A 12,132-nucleotide genomic window follows, 5' to 3' on the forward strand; every position below is an offset into this window, starting at 1 on the left:
CTGATGTGATATTGACACGCCGCTCTATACTACAGATCCATTACTTATATGTTTAAATGCATCCCTTGCTGCCCCTTGCTGTATAGAGCGGCGTGTATAAACAAACAAAAAAGCACTGCTCAATATCACATCTGACCCGCCCCTTGCTGTATAGAGTGGTGTGTATAACTAAGCATCGGGAGCGAGCGTATCTACAGGTGTCTAATAACTGTTAAAGCTCTGAGATTTCCGTCGGCTCGGACTGTGCCTGCGCAGTCAAGGGGGAACCATATCCATAGGAGGAACCATATCGTTAGAACACCGGGACAAGGTCATCCAGTGCCCAGGGCAAAGATGCCTAGTTGCGCCCCCTTTCCCTTAGGGTCAGGGTGCCCCACATCCCTGCAATAAACCATTGCATCAGGGGCAGCCGCCCCTCCTGCCCCCCCTTTTCCCAGCCTTGCTCCAGGCATATATCAAGAATATGCGATAATTGAGCTCAGATTTCAATAATACATCCTTAATTGCAGTCCATGGATGTACAGCAGAATTCAGACTGGGGCCAACTTTTATCTTTCAGCGCGGTCACATTTTGAATGATAATTGCGCGTTCATGCAACCCTGTACCCATATGAGATTTTTAGAAAATGTTTTCACTCAAATAGTGCTTTCTTTTGGTCGTGTTTAATCAGGACTGGGTTTTTCTTTTGCTAAATGAACAACAAAAGACTGAAAATTTGGAGAGAAAAAAAACTTAATTTCTGCTATAAAATTTTGCAAATCAAATTTTTTTCTTCATTAATTTAGGCCAAACTGTATCCGGCTACATTTCTTTGGCGAAAATGACCTAAATCAGCATTTATTTTTTAGTCTGTAGTAAAGTTGCAAACTATGGTATATATCTGAAAACTGATCAGTCATGACGTACTGATTAATTTCTTGAGGCCACGAGGACAGTACAAATACCACCCCAATGACCCCTTTTTGGAAAGTTAACAGTCCAAGGTATTTAGTAAGAAGCATAGCCAGTTTTTTTAAGTTGTCATTTTTTGTCACAATTGTTTGTAAAATGAAGACATAATAAAAGCCAATGCAGTACAGCATCATCATATAACTGGTGTTGTGGTTATCGGGGACACAGACTGGTGACAGTATGTAAAAAAATAAAAAAATAAAACACCTTTTGTTCTTTTTGATTCTATAAATTTTTTTATATGTTTTTTGTTTAACACACTGTGACCAGAGAAATACAGTGTTACCATAGTAGCACTACACTACTCTGGGGAAGTCATCAGGATTTTTTTTACACGTTATGATTGCTTATACCAGTGAATTTTACTGGTATAAGCAACCAATTTTATGAATGAAACTGATTAATTCAGTGTGTATTGTTGTGATAAGCTGTGATTGGCCACACCTAATCACATGGTATAGATAGGCTGTGATTGGCCCTGTCTGTACCATGATATCACTTTGACCAATCACAGCTAGCAACATGAAAGGAAGCCATCCATTGCGTAAAAATTGTCATGTGATCTGCTGTGATTGGTAACAGGGATCACATTGTACCGGCAGCGGGCCAGTACAATGATCAGTCATTGAATGTATCTTATGGACACAGCAGATGAAAGAGCATACCGGAGCAGGAATCATGGGGTGTGCACAGGGAGCTTCCTGGGAGGACGTCAAATAACGCCCACCCTGATTGACGAATGCCACCCCCCCCCCCCCCCAGCCATTAACAATAGGCTTGGCGGGAAGTGGCTAAACTGGACAACAGTAAATTAATGTGCTGTTGATTAATTATTCTCATGTGTTTTTGGCATGCCATTTTATAAAGATAAAGAAAAATGTTTTGTATATGAATTACCGGTACCTCCTTCCTTGGAGCAGAGTTTAACCAGATTGTGAACAGTATCCATAAGCTCCAGTTGTTGTTTCTGTAAGATACTGTTATTATTTGTGGCCTTGGTCAGCTGCTTTTCTAGCTCTTGTATGATGTGGGTCTGACGGGAGACAAGGCCTTGTAACGTCTCCTTCTCCGTTTTTATTGTGTCCAGTTCCACCTTGTGTCTCCCTTCCATCTCCATTATCTTATTTTCTAATAGACTGAAAGAATAAAAGAGGACAAATATTACAATCCAAACACATGTAGATCTAAATGTTTGGCCCAAGTAGAAGAGGAAATATTTAGGATACTTTACATTTTTTTTTAGATATGCATGTATGTTTGTAAAGGTGATTATCCTGATGTAAATTTTTCTACTGAGAGGTATTATTGTCATAGTATTGTTTATAATGGTATATATATATTTGTTACATAGGCAGGACAAGCTTCCTGCTTAGTAGTACTGCTCAGTGACTGTGAATCAAGTCTGTGGAACCTGCTGAAAAAACAATGGGCCAGATTCACAAAGAATTGCCCTGGCGCAGCGTATCAGAGATACGCTACGCCGCCGTATCTTACCTGGCGCATTTTTGAATTCACGAAGATTTTGCGCCGTAAGTTACGGCGGCGTAGTGTATTTCTCGGCGCGTATTTCAAATTGGGCGGGTAGGGGGCGTGATTCATTTAAATGAAATGCGCATGCTCTGTTTTGAAATTTCCCGCCATGCTTTGCGCGAAATGACGTCGCACCGGCATCATTTTTGAACTTCGCATGCTTTACGTCCTTTACTATTCACGGACAACTTACGCAAAAAAAAAAATTTAAAATTCGACACGGGAACGACGGCCATACTTTAACATGGCAAGTCTATCTATACGCCACAGAATAGCAGCTTTAACTATACGCCGGGAAAAGCCGACTAGCGACGACGTAAGAGAATGGGACGGCCGCGCGTACATTCGTGGATCGCCGGAAAAAGCTAATTAGCATACCCGACGCGGAAAACGACGCAAACTCTACCCAGTGGGCGCCGAAGTATTGCACCTACGATCCGAAGGCGTACAAAGCCATACGCCTGTCGGATCGAAGCCAGAAGCCGTCGTATCTTGGTTTAAGGATTCAAACTAAAGATACGTCGCGGCAAATTTGAAAGTACGCCGGAGTATCAGTAGATACGCCGGAGTACTCTCACTGTGAATCTGGCCCAATGTCTATAAGGCTAAATAGACAATAAACAAGCTATGTCCCACCTGATATACAGATAACCATTAGATGGGTATTAAACAGTGGGTATATAACGAAATTTAAATCACACAGGTTATAGTTAGGTGGGCCAAAAGGAACCAAAGAATCTGCATTAAACTAGGGTGAAACACATTGGAGCTTACTAAAAACAGAAGGTATTACTATTTACATTCCCCAGTTCCTTCACAACGCCCAAAAAGTAGGTGTTCACTGCTCTTTTTAGGATAGTGGGCAGAGACATGCAAATTATTGCTTTATGACCCCTGGCCAGCTGCACTTTCAGAACCGTTGAGTTATAGCACAGCTACAGGCCAATATTATAGGGTTAATTATTCCAAACTGCGTAACAGTTTGAGGCTTGTTGGTCCCAATTGGCACAGTACATAGGAACAATTAGGTAGATTCAGGTAGGAAGGCTTTAACTTGCGGCGGCGTAGCTTAGCCTGTTTAGGCTACGCCGCCATAAATTAGCTAGGCAAGTACATGATTCTCAATGTACTTGCCTGCTAATATATGGCGGCGTAGCCTAAAGCGGGCTGGCGTAAGGGCGCCGAATTCAAATGACTTGGAGGGGAGCGTGTTTGATGGTAATGAGGCTTGACCTCACGTTTTTGACGTTTTTTTCCCACTGCGCATGCGCCGGGCGACTACATTTCCCAGTGTGCATTGCGGTTACGTACGCCGCACGGCCTATTGATTTCGACGTGGACGTAAACAACGTAATACCCGATTCGCGGACGACTTACGCAAACGACGTAAAAAATTCGAATCTCGCGGCGGGAACGGCGGCCATACTTTTACATTGTTATTCCACCTAATAGGTGGAATACCTTTAGGCCTACTAAGGCCTTACGGAAACGGCGTAAATCGACTGCGGCGGCCAAGCGTACGTTCGGGAATCGGCGTAAAAACTAATTTACATATTCTACGCCGACCGCAATGGAAGCGCCACCTAGCGGCCATCCGAAAAATTGCAATCTAAGATAGGACGGCGCAAGCCGTCCTATCTTAGATATGTTTAAGCGTATCTCTGTTTGAGCATACGCTTAAACATAGGTCGGCGTAGATTCTGAGTTAGGCCGGCTTATCTACTGATAAGCCGGCTTAACTCTACCTGAATCTACCTAAATGACTTTTATGGAATAGGGTCTAGGTATACTTTCTTTGCTCCCAAGTCCTATTCCACAGAAGCCATTGTTTCCATGTACTGATGATGGCCAGTAGGCCTAAAATTACTGCATGCTTAAGGTGCAAGGAGTTGCTGGTGATGTGCACCCGGGAAGTGGTGTCCCAAGGGTGCCAGAAAAACACTGTGGCCCGGATTCAGATACAAGATACGACGGCGTATAGTTACGCGAGGAATATGCTAATTAGGTATTTACGCCGATTTAGAAACGTACGTCCCGTCGGCGCATTTTTTTACATCATTTACATTAGGCTTTTTTTGGCGTATAGTTACCCCTGCTATATGAGGCGTAGCTAATGTTAAGTATGGACGTCGTTCCCGCGCCGAGTTTTGAAATTTTTACGTCGTTTGCGTTAGTCGTTCGCGAATAGGGCTGGATGTCATTTACGTTCACTTCAAATCCAATACGTCCTTGCGGCGTACTTTGGAGCAATGCACACTGGGATATTTCACGAACGGCGCAAAAACGCGGGGTCATCCTAAATTTAAATAATACACGCCCACAACATCCCCATTTGAATTAGGCGGGCTTACGCCGTAACTAAGGGCGCAAGTTCTTTCTGCATATGGAACTTGCGCCCAAAGTTACAGCGGCGTAACGTATGGGAGATACGCTACGCCCCCGCAGAAATATGCACTCTTCTTTCTGAATCCAGGCCTATGGGTTTAGAAGCACACTGAGTTTCACAGACACTAGGACATGTCACTTTGCTACTTTGCATACACTTCTTGGGGCAGAACTTTGGCTATCTCAGAGCAATTTGTATACCAGGTAGAAGGCCCACCTTGTGTAAAGCATATGACATTTATTTATAAATTTTAATTATTCATCAAGGGCAATTATACAGCATGGGTGTTTGTTTGCACATAGACTAAGGGTTCATATTTGTTGGTGCCTGCCCTAATGTCAGGGAGAGGATCTGTGGTCATCAGGTCTTTTTTGAGAGGCCTCACGGAACAAAAGGAAATACCTGGTTTTGGCCTAGGTAGACCATAGATTGCCTTTCACCTGTCAGGAGCCTTGCACCCAGAGGGGTTCAAGTATTGAGGCCATTCCACTTTGGAAGTTGTTGATATTCTGTACACTTGGGTACTTTTTTGTGTGCTGTGTTTTCTTTTTTATTCACAAGGGATCGACTAAGCACTGTACCATGAAGCTCCAAAAAATAAACTGCATGCAGTATAATATTTACCAGCAGTTCTGGATGTACAGTTGACCTTAAAGAAATTAATTCTATGATTCTACCCAGTATACTAAAAGAAGAAGTATCGTATATACTCGAGTATAAGCTGAGTTTTTCAGCACATTTTTTTGTGCTGAAAATGCCCCCCTTGGCTTATACTCGAGTCACCTTTTTGTGCCTGATCTCCTGGACTTTGGGGACCTGATACCAAACTTAGCACACATATAGTCCCACTCTTCCTCTACAAGTGTGCAAAGTTTGTTGTCCGGGGGACCTACGGCCGGGGAGTACCGATTTTTCAAAGTCAGGCACCACTTCTATATACTCCCATGTTAAACGTAAGTCTAATCATGGACACAGTGAGGCATGGGCACAGTGAGGCATAGGCACAGTGAGGCATGGACACAGTGAGGCATGGGCACAGTGAGGCATGGGCACAGTGAGGCATGGGCACAGTGAGGCATGGGCACAGTGAGGCATGGACACAGTGAGGCAGGCTCATGGACACAGTGAGGCAAAGTGAGGCACAGTGAGGCATACAGATGGACACCCTAGGCTTATACTCGAGTCAATACATTTTCCCATTTTTTTGTGGTAAACTTAGGTGCCTCGGCTTATATTCGGGTCGGCTTATACTCGAGTATAAACGGTATGTGTTCTGTTTTTGGATGAGACACGTGGACACAATCTGTTCTTAGAAGGCTCTACTGTGCTTCCCAAAGTGTATATGAAATATTACAATCAAAATCTGTAACAACAGGTACAAATTCCTTCAGGTACATTTTAACAAAAATAGCCAAATCATCTACTCACTAAAAACAGACTATTGGTTCCCTTAAATCATCTGATTTGGTGAACACACATATGACCAAATCTGTTGGATCTAAACATCTGGATCACACAGGGAAAATAATAGCAGCCAGCCTCTGACCTCATGCATTGACAGATGCAGTTACCTATGACTGTCCTCTCTCCTTACAAATAACTCAGCCAAACCACATAACCAAAGAGTAGTCAGAGCACTTCCATATGGCTGCCGTATCCTTAGACTGATAGCACCATACAAGCAAACATCAGAAAAAAGCTTCCAGCACTCCAAGCTCTACTTCCAAGTGTAAGAACATCCAGTATTTTTAGACCACACGGGATTATTTCCTTTTTGATATGTGAACAATATCTGAAAACAAAGGACCCTTTACACAATAATAAATAAAATATAGTAAATGCATTCACAGCATTTGGAACAGTGGCAGGTTTCTATAAATTCTTTCCCCCAAAAAGCAATATATTATTATTATTATTATTGTGCAGTATATAGTGTATAGTGCTTTATGCCCTCATCAACATGAGGGCAGACAGTACAGTACAGGAGGAATCGGAGGGCCCTACTTATTGGAGGTTACAATCTAAGAGGGAGGGTCAAGAAATACAAAAGGTAATAACTGTGGTTAAAGAGCTAACAGTTGGGTAAAGAGCTAACAGTTGGTGTGGGCAGGATAGGCCTCTCTGAAGAGATGGCTTTTCAGGGATCGCCTAAAAGTGGACAGAGTAGAAGACAGTCTGACAGATTGGGGTAGGGAGTTCCATAGGATGGGAGAAGCTTGGGGAAAGTCTTGAAGGCAGGCATGGGAGGAGGTGACAGGGGAGTTAGAGAGCAGTAGCTCTTGGGAAGAAATAAGAGAATTTGGATTGGGTTGATTTGGTTGGTATTTTGAGACTAGGTTAGTGATATGTGTAAAAAGATGTGCTACCAGCGCCAAGATGCAATTTTATGTGTTCTTATTTAGTTTGCTGCAATCAAAGAGAACATCCAGCCCTGTAACTCCCAAAAATATATGTATATATCATGTAATAATATCTCATACCAGTCCTCTCATGCTCGTGATCAACATAAATGAATAAAAAAAAAATGAGACTAGGTTAGTGATATAGCTGGGGGCTTAGTTGTGGATGGCTTTGTAAGTTATTGTTTGTCTTTTGAATTTAAGTTGTCGGGTGGGGGGAAGCCAGTGGAGGGATTGGCAGTAGCAGACACTGAATGATTGGATGAGTCAGGCAGCAGCATTCATGATGGGTTGAAGAGAGGATAGTCTATGTAAAGGTTAGCCAGTGAGGAGGGAGTTGCAGTATTAAAGGCGAGAGACGACCAGGGAGTGAACTGAAAGCTTAATGGTGTCATTGGTTAGGAAGGAGCATATATTGGAGATGTTGCGTAGGTTGCGGTGGCAAGATTTGGACAGCAATTGGATGTGGGTCTAAAAGGGTAGTTCAGGTCCATGATAACACGGATGCCTGAGGCACTTGTGCACATCCCTGGATCGAGATGGGGTTCATGTAAGTATGGGGGGGGGGGTTGAGGGGGGATGCTGCACTCTGGAGTTTTTTTTATTTTAAAGCGGAGTTCCACTCAAAAGTGGAAGCTCCACTTGTTTGCTTACTCCCTGTTTTTTGACAGGTACCCATCCCCACTTCCCTGGCTGCGGCGATATGTGGTAAGGTCCCCCAGAAGTTTTTCCCCCCTCCTCCTTCCTCTGCCACCAGTTATAAAGTGCAGCGCACTCCGCGTAGGTTTCCTTTACCATGAATGGGGGAGGTAGCACCCGAGAGCCGATTGGAAAAAAGTTACAGTATTTATAGCTGCTGACTGTTCATTTTTTTTTTTTACAAAGCATTAAGATAAAAAAAAACTTCTACCATTAAAACTACTTAAATGAATGAGTAAGTGGTCTTTTTTTCATTTCACAAAAATTTCTGGGCAAATGAAAATTTTTTAAAGCAAGTAGTGAATGCCAGATAAGTGTAGTGGAAAAAGTGTAGCGCTACACTTTTTCAACTACACTTTTTTAGCAAATTGATCTTTCTTGCTGTGTTAGCTGCTCCATTCACACAATACTAGATAGCGAGGTATTTTCTCTTTTTTGTATAATGCCAGATAAGTGGAAGAGACAATTTTCCATTACAGTACTAGCTTTACTTCCATTACTTCCGTTTACTTCAATTTCTCGATCATGTCCAATTACCACAGCTGTTCCCAATATGAATATTGTGGACACATTATAGGACTGGAGTTGATACACATTGGCCCAGATTCAGGTCGGGGCGCGCACTGATACGGTGGCGCAGCGCATCGTTTTTACGCTACGCCTCCGTAAATTACTGGAGCTACGCTGCATTCACGAAGCATTTGCTCCGTAATTTGCAGCGGCGTCTCGTAAAAGGGGCCGGCGTAAGCGCGCGTAATTTAAATGGTCCCTTAGGGGACGTGGATCATTTAAATTAGGCGCGTTCCCGCGCCGAACGTACTGCGCATGCTCCGTCTGGAAAATTTCCCGACGTGCATTGCGGTAAATGACGTCGCAAGGACGTCATTGGCTTCGACGTGAACGTAAATGGCGTCCAGCGCCATTCACAAATGAGTTACGCGAATGACGCAAAATTTGAAAATCGAGACGCGGGAACGACGTCCATACTTACCATTGGCTGCGCCTCCTAATAGCAGGAGCAGCCTTACGGCGAAAACGACGTACGCAAACAACGTAAAAAACGAGCGCCGGCCGCGCGTACGTTTGTGAATCGGCGTTAGTATGCAATTTGCATACTCTACGCTGACAACTACGGGTGCGCCACCTAGCGGCCAGCGTCAGAATGCACCCTAAGATACGACGGCATAAGAGACTTATGCCAGTGGTATCTTAGGCTACAGCCGGCGTATCTAGCTTTCTGAATACAGAAAGTAGATACGCCAGCGCTACTTAGCAATTACGCTGCGTATCTATGGATACGCAGGCGTAATTGCTTTCTGAATCTACTCCATTGTGTTTGCACACCATGGCCACCCCACCCCAAGCCTCAGCCTGAATTTCCACTATTGACCTTTTATCTTGTACTCTCCACAATATTAGACAAAAAGGTTCTGCTGGAGGTTTATTACAGACAATGGTGGTTATGACTAAGGTCTTATAGGCTGAAACGCGTCAACCTTTCCAATTGCGTTTGTCTACTGTGGCTTGTCACAATAAATACGTCTATTATTTAAGAGCAACAACCGGAGTTTGGATCATCTTTTCCTCATTATTACAGACAAAGTCCAACGGCCGAAGCAAATGTGAAACTTGTATGAAACTTTAACTGCTTTATACTTCTTATTTACCAAAACATATTCCAGCACATAAAAAAATATGCATTTAAATCACTCTTAGCCTGGTTTGTACTGCATATTTTGTAATCAATGAACCATCATTTGGTCATATATTTATTATTGGAATGTTAGCCATTTTTCTTTGTGACCTTGAACTCACTCCTTGTATTGGAAGTTCTTTTTCCTGTGTTCCTTTCTTGATGAGTACAAGTTAAGATAAATGCCTGAAGTTACCCCTGGGTCCCATTACTTTTCTGGCTTGCTATTAACTTCTATTATCTTGTCTGGAGCATAACAAGCTGCAATACAATCCATATTACCTTTCCTCTCTACAATGTCATGTTGGGTAAAATACAAGCTGCCGTTGAAGCGGCCAATTACTACGTTTCTAAGTGGAACTGCCGCCAGGTCTGTAGACTTCTTTAAGAGAAGTGTGATAGGTGCTGTATGTAATAATGACAGTGTTACTTCTCTTCATGCTGACTTGATTTTCTTCTCTTTTGGTTCATAGGTCAAATCCATCTGTTTTACTCCATGATATACATTAATACCGTGATACATCTTCTCTCTGTTTGATAAATTGCATTCTAAACCCTGTCATCTACTGTATATCAGCTCCTGTATGAGCCAGATTTAGTACAGTGTTAACATGATTTGACTTTAAAGAGGTTCTCCACCCTAAAGTGAAGTCCCGCTGATCGGAACCCTCCCCCCCTCCGGTGTCACATTTGACACCTTTCAGGGGGGAGGGGGGTGCAGATACCTGTCTAAAGACAGGTATGTGCACCCACTTCCGGCCACACGTCTCGGGCAAAAGATGGGTTTTTCCAGACTTCCCGTCTGTCCCCCGTTGTGTGCTGGGAACACTCGGCTCCCAGCACACAGCGTGTGAGCCAATCGGCGGGCGCAGCGCGACTCGCGCATGCGCCGTAGGGAACCGGGTAGTGAAGCACAAGCGCTTCACTTCCTGGTTCCCTCAATGAGGATGGTGGGGGGAGCAGCAGAGAGACGAGCGATCGCTCGTCCTCTGCTGCGGACGGCGCTGGACTCCAGGACAGGTAAGTGTCCTAATATTAAAAGTCAGCAGCTGCAGTATTTGTAGCTGCTGGCTTTTAATATTTTTTTTACTGGCACATCCGCTTTATTTTTACTATCCTAGGACCTTCACTCTGGTGGGCCCGCGACCTCTTACTCTGGGATGGAATAGAATAGAATACTGATGTGGCCCGCGACCTCTTAGGCCCCATACACACGAGAGGATCCATCCGCTGAAAAATCTCAGCGGATCGGTTTCAGCGGATAGATCCCCTGGTGTGTACGCTCCAGCGGATATTTATCCGCGGATATTTCCGATTTCCAGCAGATAAAAATTTGTAGACATGCTAACAAATCTATCTGCTGGAATCGGCTCCAGCGGATCGATCCGGTGGTCTGTACAGACTCACCGGATCGATCCGTCCGAACCCATCCCTCGCATGCGTCGTAATGATTCGACGCATGCGTGGATATCCTTATATGACAGCGTCGCGCACGTCGCCGCGTCATCATCGCGGCGACGGCGCGACACGTCACCGCGATGGGAATTCGGCGCGGATTGTGTGTACACTCCATCGGATCAAAATCCTCAGAGGATTTATCTGCGGATACGGTCCGGCGGACCGTATCCGCGGATCAATCCTATCGTGTGTACCAGGCCTTACTCTGGGATGGAAAAGAATAGAATAATGTTATTAAAAGTCAGTTTATTACTAAAATCCCAGGGCTAAATTCAGGTAGGGCGATGTAATTTTGTGCGGGCGTAGCGTATGTTATTTACGCAACGCCGCCGCAATTTAGAGAGGCAAGTGCAGTATTCACAAAGCACTTGCTCCGTAAGTTGTGGTGGCGTAGCGTAAATCTGCCAGCGTAAGCGCGCCAAATTCAAATTGTCAAGAGGTGGGCGTGTTTTATGCAGATAAAACATGACCCCACGTAAATGACGTTTCTCACGAGCGGCGCATGCGCCACCCGTGAACGTATCCCAGTGCGCATGCTCCTAATCATGTGGCAAATAGTCAATGCTTTCGACGTGGACGTAATTTACGCAAAGCCCTATTCGCGAACGACTTATGCAAACGACGTAAACAACGCAAAATTTGACGCTGGCCCGACGTCCATACTTAACATTGGCTATGTCTCATATAGCAGGAGTAACGTTACGCCGGAAAAAGCCTTACGCAAACGACGTAAAAAAATCCGCCGGGCGCACGTACGTTTCTGATTTGGCGTATCCAGCTCATTTGCATATTCTACGCTGAAATCGACGGAAGCGCCACCTAGCGGCCAGCGTAAATATGCACCCTAAGATACGACGGCGTAGGAGACTTAAGCCGCTCGTATCTTAGCCTAATTTAAGCGTATCTGGTTTCCAGAATACGCTTAAATTTACGACGGCGTAGATTCAGAGTTACGACGCCGTATCTACTGATACGCCGGCGTAACTGTCTCTGAATCTAGCCCCCAGTGTATAAA

General features: G+C 44.2%; 1 protein-coding gene across 1 annotated transcript in view; it reads right to left on the reverse strand.

The window, feature by feature from the left end:
* The window catches only part of ANGPT1 (angiopoietin 1), a 406,724-nt gene that overhangs the window by 120,596 nt on the left and 273,996 nt on the right, over positions 1–12,132 (reverse strand). The window contains exon 4 of the mRNA XM_040354850.1: positions 1,856–2,088. Within this exon, the coding sequence (XP_040210784.1) occupies positions 1,856–2,088 (233 nt within the window). The remainder of the gene's footprint in view (positions 1–1,855; positions 2,089–12,132) is intronic.

Source organism: Rana temporaria, chromosome 5, assembly GCF_905171775.1.
Source record: "Rana temporaria chromosome 5, aRanTem1.1, whole genome shotgun sequence".
In the NCBI taxonomy this organism is placed as follows: Eukaryota; Metazoa; Chordata; class Amphibia; order Anura; family Ranidae; genus Rana; species Rana temporaria.